Raw genomic sequence first — 19,110 nt, forward strand, 5'->3', positions numbered from 1 at the left:
GACAGCTAGAGGTAACTTACATTATCCATGATAACTATCCATGAATGAAGACATATTATATAATTTATAGGCAACTCAAAATTCCATTTTTCTATTGGTTTCAACCTCCTCTTTTCTCTGTACTAACATGGCTAACAGAGCACCAAAACAGACAGAAATTTCCTTGCTCCTCTGTTAACTTTCAGTACCTGACAAGTAGCAAGAAAAAACAGTAAGCCAAGAGGAGATTACACTTTAAGTCAGCAGAAAGATTCTGAAACGGAGAAACAAGCTCCATGTGGAATGCATACCTCAACTATGTGGTAGTTCAAGGGGATCTTGTTCTTTCCCGGATATCTCACCAGCTGCGCAGCACTAGAAAAAGTATAATTGAAGTTTAGTAAGAATATAAAGATACATGAACTATCCAATAAGTAGCTTCAAAACAGTGTGTTTAGACAGAAGGAAAGAAAATCTTTTCTGAAATGTTACAGATTTTACTTCACCGCAGCAGAAATTATTTAATCTACCACAAGGAAACTCTTTAATGCATCCAAAATACCTTGAACAGTCAGTTTAAGTAATAATGCTAAGGGAGCATTTTAAATCTATTAACTTAAAAAGTTTTTATAGGGTAGACCATTCCCAAAAGACTCTTTCTACCTTAAAATCTAAACCAAACTTACCAAGATTTAAAAAAATATTAAAAGAAAACTTTTGCATACCTAGATGTATGAAACTATAAAGCACCCAGGAAAGTACTATTTTGAGGGTTACTATTTTGAAAAAGCAAAGCATACTGGTTATAGCAAGACAGGGGTGTCAGGTAGAGGTTTTCTTATACTCTTAATATCCATTTAATTGCTACCGTTTCTCAGCTCTGAAAGTAACAAGAAACGAATCTTACCAAGTCTTTCTTTCCTTCCGGTAGGACTTAATGATGCAGTGAAGATTCTCTTCTATTACAAATCTTTCCACCGAATGACTCCCTGGCATCACAGGACCCTGAAAAGAAAACCACATGTATATAATACACACTTAGAAAAAATATTTTCTTTCATTTATTCAACCAATGTTTGAGAGCTTATTTTGTTCGATATTATATTGGGGGTCAGGGATAATGAAAGCTCTGTATTCTCAGCAAACTTCACTGGCATGTTCACTTGTATCTACAACAGAAGTAGAGTGTCAGCTAGTTTCTTCTACATATCTGACACCATACTGTCACTGCCCACCTCAATTCTTAGGTGAAGCAAAAGTAATTTTATTAGCCCTACACAGTTTGGTTTATTTTTTTAAACTATGAGGGTATATTCCTTCCATAATAAATAAGGAGGAAAATTTTTTATTTCAAACACTATATAGACTTAAAAGAAAATCATGTATGCATTATAAGATACCCAAATTACATTTTGAAAAAGGTTAAAAGGCATTACCAATTATTTAATTTTTTAAAAAAAAGTATATGCAGAGGAAACAGGTTCAAAGAGGGTATCTTTACTTATTTACTATTATAGACTCTTAATGGTGACTTTGACTTTTACTTTAATCTTCTTTATACTTTCTGATTTTTAAAAAATAAACACTTTTTTCAAAGGCTAGAACAAAAGAACCCAAACCCTCTTCATTTTGAGGGGAACAGATATTTTGTATTTTACGCTCTTCTGGCAAAGGATGATGGGCACATTCCAGAGGCAACACCCAGTAAGTGTAAATAGTACAGGCAAAACAAACCTTGAGGTCTCATTTTAGTTCCCCTTGTATAAAGATACCTAATTACAAACTGTACCAGTCTTACATGTAAATTTAGACTTTCAATTAAAGATACCTAACTAGCCTGACCAGGCGGTAGCGCAGTGGATAGTGTCGGACTGGGATACAGAGGACCCAGGTTCGAGACCCCAAGGTCGCCAGCTTGAGTGTGGGCTCATCTGGTTAGAGCAAGAAGCCCACCAGCTGGCCCTGGCTGGTTGGATCAGTGGTAGAGCGTCGGCCTGGCGTGCAGGAGTCCTGGGTTCGATTCCCGGCCACGGCACACAGGAGAAGCGACCATCTGCTTCTCCACCCCTCCCCCTCTCCTTCCTCTCTCTCTCTTCTCCTCCCACAGCCAAGGCTCCACTGGAGCAAAGTTTGCCTGGGCACTGAAGATGGCTCTGTGGCCTCTGCCTCAGGTGCTAGAATGGCTCTGATTGCGGCAGAGCAACGCCCCAAGATGGGCAGAGCATCGACCCCTGATGGGCATGCCGGGTGGATCCCGGTCGGGCGCATGCAGGAGTCTGTCTGACTGCCTCCCCGTTTCCAGCTTCAGAAAAATTAAAAAAAAAAAAACAACAACCCCAAAACAAAAAACAAAACAAAAAAAAGAAGCCCACCAGCTTGAACCGAAGGTCACTGGCTCGGTCTGCTGAAGGTCCGCGGTCAAGGCACATATGAGAAAGCAATCAATGAACAACTAAAGTGTCACAATGTGCAACGAAAAACAAATGATTGATGCTTCTCATCTTTCTTTTCCTGTCTGTCTGTCCCTGTCTATCCGTCTCTCTGACTCACTCTGTCTCCATAAAAAAATAAAACAAATAAAAAAAACAAAAAGAAATAAAGATACCTAACTAGCCCATTACATAATGCTGACTATACCCAAGTGTTAAAGTTGATAATTTCATACATTTAACCAATTATCTGACAACTTCTTCCTGTGCGATACATTATATATATAACAAATATTCATTGGTCATTAGCAATTTATGGTAGGACAGAAAAGAAAGGAGAAAGAAAACTCAAATTTGACCTTAAGAAATGGTAATATTGGTTCTTATGCCAATGGTTCTCAGTGGGGGGCAATTCTGCCCCTAAAAGAACATCTGGCCATTGCTGGAGTTATTTTTGGTTCTCACAACTGACATTAAACCTCTAAATGCTACTGACAATTAGAGGGTAAAGGCCAGTTAATTCACAGGTAGATGCTGTTAATTCACAGCCAGCCCCCAAAACAAAAAATTATCCAGCCCAAAATGTCAATTGCGCCAAACTTGTGAAACTGTTCTGTGCTGACTGGGCTGCACTAAGCAACAGGTACGGTACTTCAGCCAGGTGCGTTTCTAGTCAGAACGCATCCAGTAATCACTGTGCTTGCTGCCTGGCTATTAAAGTTGAGACAGTCATTCAAATGCAGAGTTAGAAAATAATTACAGCAGAGTAACAATGTAAATTTTTATACTAAATGTTAATGTTAAAATTAGACATCTTTGTAATTGCTGAAGTATATAATGTCTTCCAACAACTTGACTTCATAATAAATAATACAGATATTTAAAGACTACAGATCCAGCTTATACTCATCTTTGGGGTTTTTTTTAATGAAAAATACTTTAAGAAAATAATTACATAATATGAATAGGACAAGCTGTAAGTGTTAGAGAGAGATGGGCAATCTCTAAAACTAGGTTTGTTTTTTTTTGAAAAACAGCTTTATTAAGAATAATAGCTAAAATTATTGAGCATTCATCATATATTACATTATGTTATATATGTGTTATGTTTATTAACTCTCATACAAATTTATGAGACACTATTATTATTTCATTAGTAAACTGAGGTACAGAGGCAATTACTGTATTTCCCCATGTATAAGACGCACCCTTTCCCAAAAAATTTGGGGTCTAAAAACTGGGTACGTCTTATACAGTGGTTGTGGCATTTCAAATGCCATAGATGGAACTGAGGACAAGGCAATATATGAAGATAGTGATTTGTCATCAGACACAGATGAGGACAAGCTAATGGATGGGAGTTTAGATAGTAGTGAGGAGTAGTATGAATTTTATGCTGAATAAACCTTGAGTTCAATAACTTAATGTAATACATTTTTTTTTCAAATTTCAGGTCTCAAAATTAAGGTGCATCTTATACATGGAAGCATCCAAGATCACATAGTCAGGATCTGACTAAACAGGATTAAAACTCCAAACCAATCTAGCTCTCGAATCTACTCTCTTAAGTTGCACACTGTGCTGTCTCTTAATCTATATGCACACACTAAACTTAAATTCTTCCATAATGAGGTGCTATCATTCACTGAATTACACTGTTAACTTCATTGCCACTGACTCTCTTCGATAATAAACCAATCAAAATCACAGGCATAATCCAAACAAGATTAAACCACATGTACGATGCAACACAGGCTCTCTGACAGGAACTTTTAGCTGGTCACCCACCTCGGGATCATCTGTGTAATCGAACATTCTGAAGATGACCCTCGGCATTGGGTACGCCGAGTCCTCCGTGTGAGGAGGCGGTGTGAACGGAGGCAGACTGTGCTGCAGAGCTTCACACAGGATGCTGTCAAAGGCAAGATAAGGTCTTAGGATGTGCCGCTCCTGCCAGCGATCCTTTTTCAATTTCTGAATCTGGGCCCACAGGCAATCTAAATACTAAAGACATTAATTTTTAATAATTAATATATGTTTGGAGGCTAGAAAAAATAACATGTTGAGTAGACAAAACCCAAAATCACTAATTCTAAAATACAGGGTATAGCAGTAAGCTAACTTGCTATTAAATGTAGTACAAACGAATGGTGCTAAGTTTTTGTTTTAATGATTTTACCTAGTCTGTCTGAGGCTGTTACATTTTTCAAATTAGGCATTTAAGTAAAAAAATAAATAAATTGTCAATTCTATGACATCTGGAATCCCCAAGAACAGAGATGTTTCAATTACATTCTAACATTTATTAAAAATCCACCATATGTCTAGGCAGGGCAATAGTGGGCCCCTGATATGGAATGTGGAGACCTAGAGGTATACAATGGAATGATGCAAACACATCACACAGCTAAGACTCTACTCCAGAGCTGACTGCCTGCGTCACAAGAGATGGAAATCACTTTACCTCTTCTTGGGGATGTGGCTTCTCAGCAGTCCATACTTGTAACATGGGCACATGAGTCTTCTGGCGTCTTCTAAAGACAAAAATAAAAATCCACATTTAGGTTTTTAAAAACATGAAAAGATGTTCAGTTGCTTTTTTAATGAATAAAATATATTTACCTATCAGACTGGCAGATATAAAAATTTTTGGTAGTATACCATATTAAATATATATAATACATGCATATATTACCAAAATGTAGGCAAATATGCAGTTTCAAACACTGATATCATCTCTTAAGATGATTTAGAAGAGTATAATGTCTTTGGAAAGTAATTTGACTACATTTATCAAGTTAAAATTACAACACTTCAATCCTGCAATGCCATTTCTAAGAATTCATACCCCCAAATATACTGCTCTCAAAACTTAGAGGATATTTTATAGCTTCATATTCATTTTGAAATATCCCCTAATTTTTATTTGCACATGTACACAAAGACATCTGTATAAGAATCTTCACTGAAACATTGTTTATAATAGCAAGAGACTAGCAATAACCTAAATGTCTCCAACCAGGGACCAGTTAAAAAAAAATTATGGCACATTAAAAGAGTAGACCACTGCACAACTGTTAAAAAGAATGAGGTAAAGCTGTATGTATTTATGCAACAAATCCAAGTTACATTATGAGGGAAAGCAAGCAAAGAGCAATGTGCATGCTGGACTACCACATGTATAAAAAAGGGGATGGATACATACCAGTACTCAAATGCTAGTGTATTCGTACACTTTTATTTTTATTCTTTGGCAAATGCCTACATTTTTAAAGAAAACTAGTACAACTTTTCAAAAATATATAAACATTTAGAAGTCTAACATTTAAAGGCAACTTAACATAATAAAAGCGCAGATTTCTACATTTATTTGTAACTAAGTAGATAGTAACAATATCCAAAGATGTACCTACAAATAGATAAAAAATGAAACCTGTAACAAAATTATTCTGAAAAACTTAAAGCCATTACCTAGCTACTGGGTAATTAAGCATAATTCACTAATAAGACCTATTATTAGTATTAAAGGTTAAGGACCTCTGTTTTAAGGACTCGGTTTAGGATTAACCTACATGGAATAAATACATTGTATGTTCTCCACCTGTGGAATAAATTAATAAGACGATGTTAAAACCTCTAAGACATTGAGATTCAGTAGGTCTAGCGGCTGAGGTTAGAGTATATTTAAATGTCACAGGTATTTTTATGCACACTAATATCTGAAACCACTGTGTAAAGACATTTATGCCTTTGCAATATTTACAAAAGCAACTTAAAAGCAGCTATGTTACCACTCCGTTGCACAAATAAAGCAAGTAACGTACTTGATTACTTTGAGATCTCAGTAGCTACATAGTAAGAGTATGAGACTACATAGAGAAAGCCTTGGGACCTCTACAGCATATTTTTGAGAAACGCAATTCAAATGGTATTACTAAAACAGATAAAACATAATACATTTATAATATCAGGAAGACAGCCTTTATCTAAATAATAAAGAGAACTGTATGAGCCATGCCCTTACTTAAGGTAGCTTTCAGTGTTGGCGAAGATGCGGTCCATCTCTGCATCTTTCTTCTCATACAACTCCTTTCCAACCCAGGGCAAAGATGACAGAAATGCATACACGTACCAATCGCGTCGCACCTAAAAAATTTTTTTAAAGGTATGTTTAAAACACGTGCTGATTAATTTTCATTCATACTGTATTTATTCTTGAATGAAATCCTGTGAAAGCTTTTTAACAGGGCTTGAGTAAGACATCTGGTTCCTTCAAAGCATTTCTAGATATTTCAGTTTTAATTTTCCTAGATGGAATCACTGAACGTACAGATACTATAAGAACCCACCAGTATACCAATTGACTTAACTTTTAGATATTAAGAATTTATAGGCCCTGGCCAGTTGGCTCAGTGGTAGAGCATCGGCCTGTCGTGCGGGAGTCCCAGGTTTGATTCCCGGCCAGGGCACACAGGACAAGCGCCCATCTGCTTGTTTACAAGTCTACAGCCACTTCTGTGCTACAACAGTAGAGCCAAGTAGCGGTGACAGAGACAGTATGAAGGACACCCCTCCCCCCTATCCTTCCTCTCTGTCTCTCTCTTCCCCTCCTGCAGCCAAGGCTCCATTGGAGCAAAGTTGGCCCGGGCACCGAGGATGGCTCTATGGCCTCTGCCTCAGGCACTAGAATGGCTCTGGTTGCAACAGAGCGATGCCCCAGATGGGCAGAGCATCGCCCCCTGGTGGGCATGCTGGATGGATCCCGGTCGGGCGCATGCGGGAGTCTGTAGGACTGCCTCCCCGTTTCCAACTTCAGAAAAATACAAAAAAAAAAAGGATTTATTAATCTATTACCTCTTGTTTTTTAATAACAAGGGTTACCAGTAAAAAATTCCTGATACTATATGGACAAAATTCAGCCTAAGAAGCTATCTTTTTTCTTTTTTTTTCCTAAGAAGCTCTCTTACCTGAGGTACATCCTCTTCCTGAGTCACACTCACAAAATTTTCAAACATAGCAACCATGGATGGGGCTGCAATGACGTGACAATTCACAAGATCAGATAAAAAACGAACCTGTTGTGGAAAATAATTTCTATTAAGTTGAAATGTCCTTTATAATAATTATACAACAAATAATCTGATAAGATTGAAACCACACATCTGAAAAACTAAAGCTCAAGGGCCAAATCTAGCCTGCTGCCTGTTTTTGTTTTGTTTTGCATAACCTGTAGACTAAGAAAAATTTTTACACTTGGAAAAAACCCAAGACTACTTTACAATTTATATAAATTATATACAATTAAATATCAGTGTCCACAAGTAAACTTTCTTGGAACACAGCCACGCTCATTTGTTTACAAGTCTACGGCCACTTCTGTGCTACAACAGTAGAGCCAAGTAGCTGTGACAGAGACAGTATGAAGGACAGGAATCGTGCATTTACAGGTTTCCATTTTATATTATACTAAGAACCTAGACTATAATATTCTAGCTTTCAACCGATCACCTTTTTTTCTATTCAACTGTGGTGCTGCAAAAACCAAGTGATAAGTGTAAAGCGTCAGGATTAAGAAACCAATGGACTTGGTAATGAACTCTGTGGTACCTTTAATGAAAATAGTTTCAAAAGAGCAGCTGTTATAGTGAGTGGGGAACTGTATTTCAAGAGAAAGGACCAATTACTTTGTTGTAGTTCACCTCTCCTCTTTGTTCTTGTTTTTTATACCAAAAAAAATAACTTACCAAATATACAGCTTCATTATAACTGTTTGCTTTCAAAGATTCTTTAAGTTGACGAATCATGGCTTCTACAAATTCTCCACCAAAGTTATAATTCCTGGCATTCAGCAGTCCAACTAATGTTGTATAAATTGTCAACTTCTCAGGTAACAGACGTGCTCTGATTTGAAAACCCAGTACAGCAAGAAAATCCCAAAACAATAGCATTATGTTAAATTGCTAATTTTTGTATTACATAAATCTTTTGTCATTTTATTTTAACTTTGGAACAGTATTACTTTTAGCTGATTTTTATATTACTTCAGAAAAGGCATAAACATTGAGAGGAATTGTAAATAGAGGTCCCACCATTTTTCATTTATATTCTAATTAGTTAATCTAAGAGTTAAATAAGCAAAACACTATAATTATGAAGTTACTAAACTGAAAAAAAATGATAGGCCAGTTTTTATTCCATGTTTAGTGGAACTGAGCAACAGTTCTACAGAAAATGGTGTTCATAGTAAAATATATGGGAAATATTGGGTGAAACAAGTTGCTTTAATGCAGGATCATTAGAGAAAAAATTCAGAACTGAAACTAGTCTCAACTAAGATTCTTTCAGTTAAATTATTGAATTTTTAAAATAGTACTCTGATATAGTGACATTTCTTTACATCCCAGTTTGTTTACTCCAAGTGTGTGAAATTTTCATTAAGTTATTTGAAAAGAACGAAGAGGATTACAGTAATAAACATTTGGAAAACAGCAATGTTACTTCCTAATTTATGCAGCCTTTAAAAATTAGTTCAAAAAGAAAAGCATATAGGAAACTCATGCTCATTCAGATTCTCATATACTTTCTTTGTTTTTCCAAAGTACCTAGCAGAGTGTTAGGGCAATTTAGGTTAAAAAAAAAAATCTTTCCCTGATAGTAACCCCCATGCTCCTAAAAGTCATGACTTCCATCAGAACCTAAGCATAAATCTATTCTATTCTAATAAATGCTTTCAAAACAGAAGATATCTTATGGATAACTACAACAAAATGATTTTTCTTAGTAGTTTCTTAGTCTAAGAACATGTCTTCTTGAATATTAACTGGATTCCTCTTCAATGATAACCTAAATTATTTGTATTTTTTGAGGGATTAAAATAAATCTAACAGTAGTTTCAATTTGGACATACATTACTAAATTTCAAAAATTGAGTCATAAGCATTAAAATCATTATTTTAAAATAACTGAAAGGACACCTTAAAAGTAACCTTCACAGCCCTGGCCGGTTGGCTCAGCAGTAGAGTGTCAGCCTGGTGTTTGGAAGTTCTGGGTTCGATTCCCGGCCAAGGCACACAGGAGAAGTGGCTATCTGTTTCTCTACCCTTCCCCCTCTCCTTCCTCTCTCTCTCTTCCCTCCCGCAGCCAAGATTCCACTGGAGCAAAGTTGGCCTGGGTGCTGAGGATGGCTCCATGGCCTCCACCTCAGGCTCTAGAATGGCTCTGGCAGCAACGGAGCAATGCCCCAGGATGGGCAGAGCATCGCCCCCTGGGGGTATGCCGGGTGGATGAGGGGGGCGCATGCGGGAGTCTGTCTGATGTCTGACTGTCTCCTCGCTTCTAACTTTGTAAAAATACAAAAAAAAGTCACCTTCATAATTTAAAAATACCTAATAGATCATTTATAATTTCACATAAAATACAAAGCTCCCTTAATTCAGAAGCCATAGTTACTTCTTGCAAGTCATATAATTCAGAGTCTGAGAGATGAGAAAGTCTAATTGCTAATTCCACCACTAAGACAGACTGTTTCATGACTCCACGCAAAACTTTTCCCACTTTAATTTTCTTACAAATTAAATGCTGATATTTGTTCTAGCTAATCTAACTCAAAAAATTATGCCTATTAATAGCTTCAAAAGCTTCTTCAGTCTTCCAAGAAGGACTATTACTTGAGTGATCAGTTCTCAAATTTGTTTGGTACTAGTTAAAAACACAAGTTAAATTCTACTCCATTTATTTAAATATACATCCTTTTTTTTTTTTTTTTTTACAGAGACAGAGAGAGAGTCAGAGAGAGGGATAGATAGGGACAGACAGACAGGAACTGAGAGAGATGAGAAGCATCAATTGTCAGTTTTTCGTTGCGACACCTTAGTTGTTCATTGATTGCTTTCTTCTCATATGTGCCTTGACTGGGAGACTATAACAGACCGAGTAACCTCTTGCTCGAGTTAGCGACCTTGGGTCCAAGCTGGTGAGCTCTGCTCAAACCAGAGGAGCCTGCACTCAACCTGGGTCCTCCGCATCCCAGTCCAATGCTCTATCCACTGCGCCACCGCCTGGTCAGGCTAAATATACATCCTTAAAAGAAGATCTCTGAATGTGAAAGTGTCTACTTTCTCATTTCAAAACAGTCAACTCAAATGATTCTCAGGTCCCAAGAAACAAAACATAAGGAAAATGCTCAATTTTATTTCTATTTATTTCTAAGAAAAAGAGTTAACCAAAGGGCCAGAAGTCATTTAATTTGTACAAGTTTCCCAACACAAGGAAAACTGTTCACATATGGAACATGAACACATCTTTTGAACATTTCCCCAAAGCATTAAGAGTAGATAATACATTATCACCTGGATTCATAAATCTTTTGCATACATACACTGTACAAAGAAGTCTTAAGATCGTGCTCTTGTAGTTAGGAAGATCAGCTTCCAAAACACCAGCCAAGCCTTCTAGGTTGCTCTCCAGAGAGTGGGCACTCTGTGGGGAAAAGCATATTAAATACCTGTCAAGTATTCGGCAAGTAGTAAATTAAAACTTTTTAGGTGATCATAAAAAAAGTTAAAAGTTTTACATGCACAAGACATTAAGACAGGTTTAATATAAATAAATTCAAGTATTTATTGATTTTTAGAAACCTATGAAAAAAGAATGAATGAATTTTAAAAGAAGTCTAAGATAGAATAAGCATTAGAAATAAGAACACTACAGGCTCTATTTTATCTGTCTAAATCATTCACTATATGACTGAGCAAAGTAAGTATCCAGGACTTGTTTGGCTCTTCATTTATAAATAGAGAGGCTGAATATTCCTTAAAATCTCTTCTAAGACTCATAGTCAATGAAAATCACTAAAAACATTTAATTCTCAATGATCTGCATCCCAAGGTTTATAAGATGTACACTTTGGGATACAGATGCATGGCAATACAAGCTTTGCCTACAACAGACCATTACACTGTCAGTTGATGAAATTAAAGCACAGTCAACTCAACCCTAACCCATCATAGTTTGTGTCTACTTTAGTGCGTACCTTTTCTCCTACTCTGCATATTAAAGATTCCAAATGATCTTCAGTTTTATTTGCATCAGAAGTCTTTCTCCTTTTGTGAGGCTGTCCCCCTGTTTCAACAATGAAAAGAAATTAACATTACATGATAAATTCACTGTCACAAATTTTATTTAATTTTTTAAATGTAATAGTTCTCTTTTCTACCAGAGCCCTACTTTTTATACACAGTAGAAGCTCTTAACTAACCCTCCACTTCTCAGACTAGGATGGATTAACCAACAGTCTCCATACCTAGGGCCACTGTAACTCTAGGAGGTATTCTTTGTTAAATTTTGTGTGAAAGGTGGCCTATGGAGCTATGAATGCAGCTGCTCTCTCTATGCCTGTGGATAAAAAGGAATGGTGCTAACCACTGGCAGACAGAACGCCATGTACTCACTCTCTCTCTAACAGCATGTACTGCTACTGCCATTCTTTAAGAGTTGTTTACTACTCCTCAGTTGCCTATTCCTAAAACCTGTTAGTGCCAGCAGTACTCACTGTAATAATAAAAATTATTTTGTAAGCTGATAAAATATGGTGCAAAACCAAATTGAAGCTTTGGAAAGACTTGATTAGAAGATAAAGCTTTTTATATTAGGTACGAAGAGGAAAACTTCAAAATATTAGAAAAGAAGCATAAAACATAATTTTTCACAAGCATTACAAGTGTCTGAGCTCTTAACTCTTCAATTAATAGTTTTGGTTCTGTACACCACACACAGCACTAGGGTAGTTTACTACAAGCAATGGGAATTACAAACAGCAGACATATACTCAAAGTAAGTTCTTAGCATTACACCAAATAATTGGTGGGGAAACAGTAAGTGTTTTATGATTTCCTGTTTTAACTAGATCTTGATTCCTGAATATAACTACTGATCCTATTATGTTCAAAACTATCATTTCAAGACTCTTTAAAAAAAAACTACCATTCTGAAATCATTACCAATCATCTATCTGTCTTGTTGGTTGCTCAAGAATTCAAGTTGAATGAAGTTGTGCTACAAATCAACCTTATGTAAGGATTGTCTACTGTTCAGACTGCTGCTGTTAATGATCTTTTACTATTTTGTTTAAAACTCTAATATATTGACCTCACATCCTTTTGTAAAATAACATAAGGCTAAAAAATTTAAAACTAATATTGTTAAGTATGGAACATAATGCTGTTGCCACACGATGCTCACCAGTTTCTCAATTCAATTTTTGACTTCCAACAATGATTATTGGGACAGCATGTGGACAAGCAGTAGTCTATAACTGTGCTGGGGATCTGTATAAATAATGAAAATCTGCAGTGGGAGACAGGGTTACCCACGAGCAAGCTATATAGAACTTTAGTCTTCTCCAGACTTGTATGGCCAGAAACACTGAACCATTTTTACAGAATTCATCACCACTTACTTGCCACTGTAACATCTGGCTTGAAATATATGGTAATTATCATAAAACACAGCACTTATCTATTCAAAGGTTGGAGTGTTAAAGTTGCTCCAATGACTGAAATGATTTTCATGTACCACTTCAATGTATGCTGCATAAAACCAATCTATACTGCTCACAAAAATTAGAGGATATTTCAAAATGAAGTGATAAAATATCCCCTAATTTTTGTGAGCAGTGTCTTACTATCCAGGTTGGATCAGATGGAAGTATTACATAAAGCTACAAGGTAAAGCACTCAGTGCTTTGCCCCACCCCCACCCCTAAGTTATCATTATGATCTGGCTTAAATAACCACTGAATATAGTTTTGAGCCATAAAAAACACAACAGGCATATATAGTAGGACAGCTGAGATAGATATATTCTTGGAGAAAATAAAATGTAAACCTAAGCCACAGGAGCTATAAATGTTCCACCACCTGAAGAGCCAACTTTCATACAAAGGTCTTCTATTTCTAGGATTCACTCACTGAAAAACAAAACAAAACAAAAAACAAACCCTGCATATTTGACGTAATGTTTATGTAAACTATAAGCTAGGGCATTAAAAACAGTCTTTTCCTAAGAAAAGTGGTTTTCAACTGGGTGAGATTTTGCTCCCTAAGGGCCACTTGGCAATCTCTAGAGACAATTTTAGTCATCATAACTTGGGGACTGTTGTTGGCATCTAGTGGGTAGAGGCCAGGGATTCTGCTTAATATACTACATCACACAGGACAACTCCCAACCACAAAGAATAACCCACTCCAAAGTGTTAACAGTGCTGATGCTGAAAAACTCTGTTCTAGAAAGCAGAATACTAATAGTTCTTCGGAACCAGATTCAAGTATGGTTGGGGGAATGCACAAGTTAAAAAACCAGCTGAATGAGAGCAGTCTGTTACTGCTTTAAACCCAAACCCCTGCTCCCTTCTTTCTGGCCCATCTACTTTGCCAACCCTTTATTCCACAACCTCCCTAAATTAACCATCCAGCTAGCTTGTTCCCATACCAGTTTGGAATCATACTCGTCTTTAAAGCTACCCTCCCAGGCCCTCTTGTAAGCTTGAGAAGGGGGAAATGACGCTGTAGGGAGAGAAAGTAGGGTCACTGAAGAAAAGCTAGGTAATACAAGTATACAATCTTATAAATAGGCTACAACAGCTCTTTTTTTTCTCTTCTTCCCACTTTGATTATATCAAAAGACAAATTTATTTTGGAGAATGGAAAGAGGCAAAAAGTATTAAGAAGAGATGCCTCACTTTCATCTGACATTAGAGAGAATATGAAGGGAGGAGGGAACTATGGACACAATTTGAACTCATGGACAGTAACAGGATATTGAACTCAGAAGAGAACTTGGGAAAGAGCATAGGGTAGGATAATAAAACACCTTAATTAAGAATAAAGTTTGGGAAATTAGCTTAATGTTTTCACGTACCCTCAAGAAAATGTATTTATGGTAGCTCCCAAAGGAAGAACAGATTTTATATTAAACTGTATGCAGAAGTTTTGCAGTATAAATTAAATATTGCACTTCAGGCCCTGGCCGGTTGGCTCAGCGATAGAGCGTCGGCCTAGCGTGCGGAGGACCCGGGTTTGATTCCCGGCCAGGGCACACAGGAGAAGCGCCCATTTGCTTCTCCACCCCTCCGCCGCACTTTCCTTTCTGTCTCTCTCTTCCCCTCCCGCAGCCAAGGCTCCATTGGAGCAAACATGGCCGGGCGCTGGGGATGGCTCCTTGGCCTCTGCCCCAGGCGCTAGAGTGGCTCTGATCGCAACATGGCGACCCCCAGGATGGGTAGAGCATCGCCCCCTGGTGGGCAGAGCTCCCCCCCCATGGTGGATCCCGGTCGGGCGCATGCGGTCGGGCGCATGCGGGAGTCTGTCTGACTGTCTCTCCCTGTTTCCAGCTTCAGAAAAAAAAAAAAAAAAAAAATGAAAAAAAATAAATATTGCACTTCATACCCTTGGCTAATACAGAACAGAGAAGCAAGTCTTTAATAAACCCATCTAAAAGGATCTTAATATACCAAATAATTTTCTCCTTTGTAAGGTGGTTCTAATTTTATATGGATATGTTATCCTACAGCTTATATATAATTATACTTACTTAGAATTAGGTATCCTATAAGAAGTTTTAGACCCACAAAGTCAAAAACAAAAACATACATAATAATAGGGATAAGTACATTGACCTGCAGATTTAAAGCAGAGGTAAGCATCACTACTAAAACACTTTCCAGTAATAATTTCCTTTATTTCTAGTCATTGTTGTTCTACAGTTAAGTAAAAAAAACCAGTTAGGATCTAATTCTAAGTAGCTTAAATGGGGTAATGTGGGTTTTTGGCTAAGATTATGGACAATCGAAATACTTCCTTAAAGAACAAAGCAATGTATTTAACAAGTTGTTATCCTACCCATATCCTAAAATAACCAAAAAGCTGAGAGATATTCTTAAAGAAATTCTAACAGATTTAGGACTGGACTAATATCCATACACGCTAATTTCTATTTAGGACTTCCCTTTCCTTGTCTATAAATTGACCTCTGGGTAAACTGTTGATACTGTCTCCTGTCTCCTGGGATCCTGCAGTTGCAACACAGAGATACAATTTTAAAATCTTCTTTTATGAGTATATCTTCTACTATTTTTTATCTTATCTTCCACAACTCTCTCCCTCACTCACTCACTCTGTTCCAGAAACACTGACTCCTTGCTGTTTCATGAATAAGACAGGAATGTCCTAGCCCTAAGGTCTTTGCACTTGTTGTTCCCTATGTTTACAGACCAATGCTTTTCCCCACATAGAGCCGTTTAGTTTGTTCCCTTACCTCCTGCAGATGCCAGTCTGGTGAGACCTTCCCTGAGCAACCTATAGAAAACATAGCAACCCCCCCCCCCCACAGCAGTATCTACACTCTTTAACTAGTTTTATTTTTCTCCATAAAAGTTACCACCATATGATACACTGTATTCTACTTGATTGTTTTCTGATTTTCATCTTTATATTGTCCACTGCTGTACCAACACTAGTTAGGACAATGCCTGGCACTATTGAATATTTGTTGAATAAATGATTATATCTCAGTGTTGTTTTTTGTTTGTTTGTTTTTATTTATTCATTTTAGAGAGGAGAGGGAGAGACAGTGAGAGAGAAAGGAGAGACAGAGAGAGAGAAGGGGGGGAGGAGCTGGAAGCATCAACTCCCATATGTGCCTTGACCAGGCAAGCCCTGGGTTTCGAACCAGCGACCTCAGCATTTCCAGGTCGACGCTTTATCCACTGTGCCACCACAGGTCAGTCCATATCTCATTGAACATATGGAAAATTATGGCAATCACTGACTAAAAGCTGACAATAACCCAGAAATGCTGACATATCTATTAAATTATAATTACAATAATTCAGCCTATGATTATAATAATATAACCTTCAATATTTAAGCTTCTAATAGTTCTAATTTAAAAAAGAGATGCTCAACTAAAATGAAAGTATATAAAATATTTGATTCAGATCACTGTTTAGGGTAAGCCCTAGCAAATCATTAGCCAAATTATGGCAATTTATAAAAGTTCCAGATTTGGTATAGTATACAAGAGGCACTATAAACCTTCTCTCCATTACTAAATTAACTGTCATAGTAAAATTTTACTAACTCCTTATTTTACTGTTTATTTACTTATTTATTTATGCTGAGGCTGCTGCAGGAAGACCCAAATGGACAATGATTTAGAAGCCAGCTGATATAAAAAGAAAGTAACTCCTAAGAAAATTATGCCAGCATCCCAATAACCAAAGCAAAAATTGCATTTCTACATATTGAAAGCCAATTCTCCAGGTTGTCTTCTGGAAACACTTTCTCTCCCTTTAGGTTTACTCTAGGAGGTAGAAGAATGGAGAAATAAAAAGTACAAGAAAAGCAAAGAAAATGAAAGAACTTCAAAAGCACAAGGTCTCTAAATCCCAAGTGATGACTTCAAGCACATTAGCTTTTAATTAATCAAATACAAAGCATATGAAAACTGTATTTTCTGTGCCTCAAATGTACATTACACAAGAAGCCTCTTACATTAAGAAAAAAAAAAGGCCTGACCAGGCAGTGGCGCAGTGGATAGAGCGTCGGACTGGATGCCGAGGACCAAGGTTCAAGACCCCGAGGTCGCCAGCTTGAGTGCGGGCTCATCTGGTTTGAGCAAGAGCTCACCAGCTTGAACCCAAGGTCGCTGGCTCCAGCAAGGGGCTGCTCAGTCTGCTGGAGGCCCACGGTCAAGGCACATATGAGAAAGCAATCAATGAACAACAAAGGTGTTGCAACGAAAAACTAATGATTGATGCTTCTCATCTCTCTCCATTCCTGTCTGTCTGTCCCTGTCTATCCCTCTCTCTGACTCACTCTCTGTCTCTGAAAAAAAAAATAAATAAATAAAATTTAAAAAACAAACAAAAAAATACGAAGCATAGCACCTGCGTAGTGAAGAGAACCCTGGACCGTGGACATGCTTTCCCTGGTATCTGGGCATTGCTAGCTGTGACTCCATGTTTATATTAAATTTGTGTTGTTGACTGATTATGTAATATATCAGCATCTTTTTCTGGTTTTGGCAAAATTATTCTTGGTTTTTATGATACACCATGATCCCCATGAGCACAATCATCCAAATGGGGATGGTAATCCCTAACCTAAATCTCTAAGAACTTTGCAGATAGTTTTCCAACACTCTCTTACTCAAGGGTAATATAACTAGCCAGTTCAAAATCTAACATAACAGTATGTATCTGTTTATTGGTGACCTCTTGGGTGTGGGTAAGAGATCTCTTTCCCTGCATTTTTTTTTTTTTTTTTTTTTTTTTTTTTTGGTATTTTTCTCAAGTGAGAAGCAAGGAGGCAGAGAGGTGGACTTCCGCATGCACCTGACCGGGATCCACCAGGCGTGCCCACTAGAGTGATGCTCTGTCCATCTGGAGGCATTGCTCTGTTGCAACCAGAGCCATTTTAGCACCTGAGGCAGAGGCCATGGAGCCATCCTCAGCGCCCAGGCTAACTCTGCTCCAATGGAGCCACGGCTGCGGGAGGTGGAGTAAGAGAGAGAGAAAAAGAGAGAGAGAGAGAGAGAGAGAGAGAGAAGGGAGAGAAGCAGATGGTCACTTCTCCTGTGTGCCCTGGCCGGGAATCGAACCTGGGACTTCCACACGCCCGGCCGAGGACGCTCTACCACTGAGCCAGCCGGCCGGGGCTTCCCTGCAGCTTTTAGGAAGGCAAGTCAAGGCTAACCCATGGGGGGAGATCACATTGCCATTCATCAGATCTCTGTCACGGCTTTGTTCCCTGCCCTCAGTACTCCGCCGAGGAGTCTTTTTCAGGTGCAGTTTGAGAATCAAAACCAGACAGTGAAACTAGAGGGTCCCTGTCCCTAAGAGTCGGCCATACAGATACAGGTGTATTGCTGTGTTCGGCGGTGCTAAGGCTCAAATCCTGAAAAGTCGTTAGAGACGTGGAGCCCCTCCAGGGCCTCCAACCAGCCAACCGCTAAAGAAGATGCGCGGCGGGGGTGGAGTGGAGGTGGGGGGCAGGAGGAGCTTTCAGATGTCGCCTGGCCACACTCGCGCTCTTCCACCCTCCTTCCGAACGCTCTCGGGTGGGAAGGGCTCCCTGTTCTCTTCCTAGAGTCTCAAAGACTAAAGATGCCAAACCTCGACCCCCAATTGGGCGCGGCCTCGGCGGCCGGGCCCAGGGCACTCACCGTCGTTCTCGTCGCTGTGCCGCCGCCGCGACATGCCGCACACCCCGAGCCGAGCCGCCGGGCTGAAACAGAAGGAACCGTCCGAACGCCGGCCGACCCGAGGACAGCGGCGAGGCGCGCGGGGTGGCCGGCGCGCAGGCGCACTCGCTTCTGACGGCTCCCGGAAGCGCAAGGGAAGGCTGCCGGGTGGGCTCAGCAGCGTCCAGGAGCGCCCTAGGCCTCGGGCTTCAGGTCCGCATGCAACCGCCCCCTCGGCCCTCTCCGCCTCTCAGCTGCTTTCCTCTCCCGCCGTTCGCTCTAAGTCCTTCCGGGCCGCACAGATAGCACCGCCTCTTCAGCCAGCCAAGTCCTGGGCTGCGAGCCACGCCGGGAGGCGGGCGGTCTACGGCCACTGCTTTAGCCCCCGCCTTAACTTCAGCCCCTCCGTCCGCGGCGCTCTGGTTTTTCCCAGCGTTCCATTCACTAATAACCTCGACGACTT

General features: G+C 38.9%; 1 protein-coding gene across 2 annotated transcripts in view; it reads right to left on the reverse strand.

Annotated features, from left to right (window-relative positions):
* Nucleotides 1-19,082, reverse strand: part of NCBP1 (nuclear cap binding protein subunit 1) — a 41,478-nt gene extending 22,396 nt beyond the window's left edge. Inside the window, exons 1-10 of one of the 2 annotated variants that reach the window (XM_066367596.1) lie at nucleotides 18,630-19,082; nucleotides 11,440-11,528; nucleotides 10,786-10,886; nucleotides 8,153-8,309; nucleotides 7,376-7,483; nucleotides 6,433-6,554; nucleotides 4,873-4,942; nucleotides 4,197-4,412; nucleotides 887-984; nucleotides 291-354 (exon numbers count right to left, since the gene is read on the reverse strand). In XM_066367596.1, the coding sequence (XP_066223693.1) occupies nucleotides 291-354; nucleotides 887-984; nucleotides 4,197-4,412; nucleotides 4,873-4,942; nucleotides 6,433-6,554; nucleotides 7,376-7,483; nucleotides 8,153-8,309; nucleotides 10,786-10,886; nucleotides 11,440-11,528; nucleotides 18,630-18,663 (1,059 nt within the window). In that variant the 5' untranslated portion in view covers nucleotides 18,664-19,082. Of the gene's footprint in view, nucleotides 1-290; nucleotides 355-886; nucleotides 985-4,196; nucleotides 4,413-4,872; nucleotides 4,943-6,432; nucleotides 6,555-7,375; nucleotides 7,484-8,152; nucleotides 8,310-10,756; nucleotides 10,889-11,439; nucleotides 11,529-18,629 lie in introns of those variants that run through there. The other variant, XM_066367597.1, reaches the window with a different exon arrangement.
* Nucleotides 19,083-19,110: the final 28 nt, after the last annotated feature.

This window comes from Saccopteryx leptura, chromosome 2 (assembly GCF_036850995.1).
Source record: "Saccopteryx leptura isolate mSacLep1 chromosome 2, mSacLep1_pri_phased_curated, whole genome shotgun sequence".
Taxonomy (NCBI): domain Eukaryota; kingdom Metazoa; phylum Chordata; class Mammalia; order Chiroptera; family Emballonuridae; genus Saccopteryx; species Saccopteryx leptura.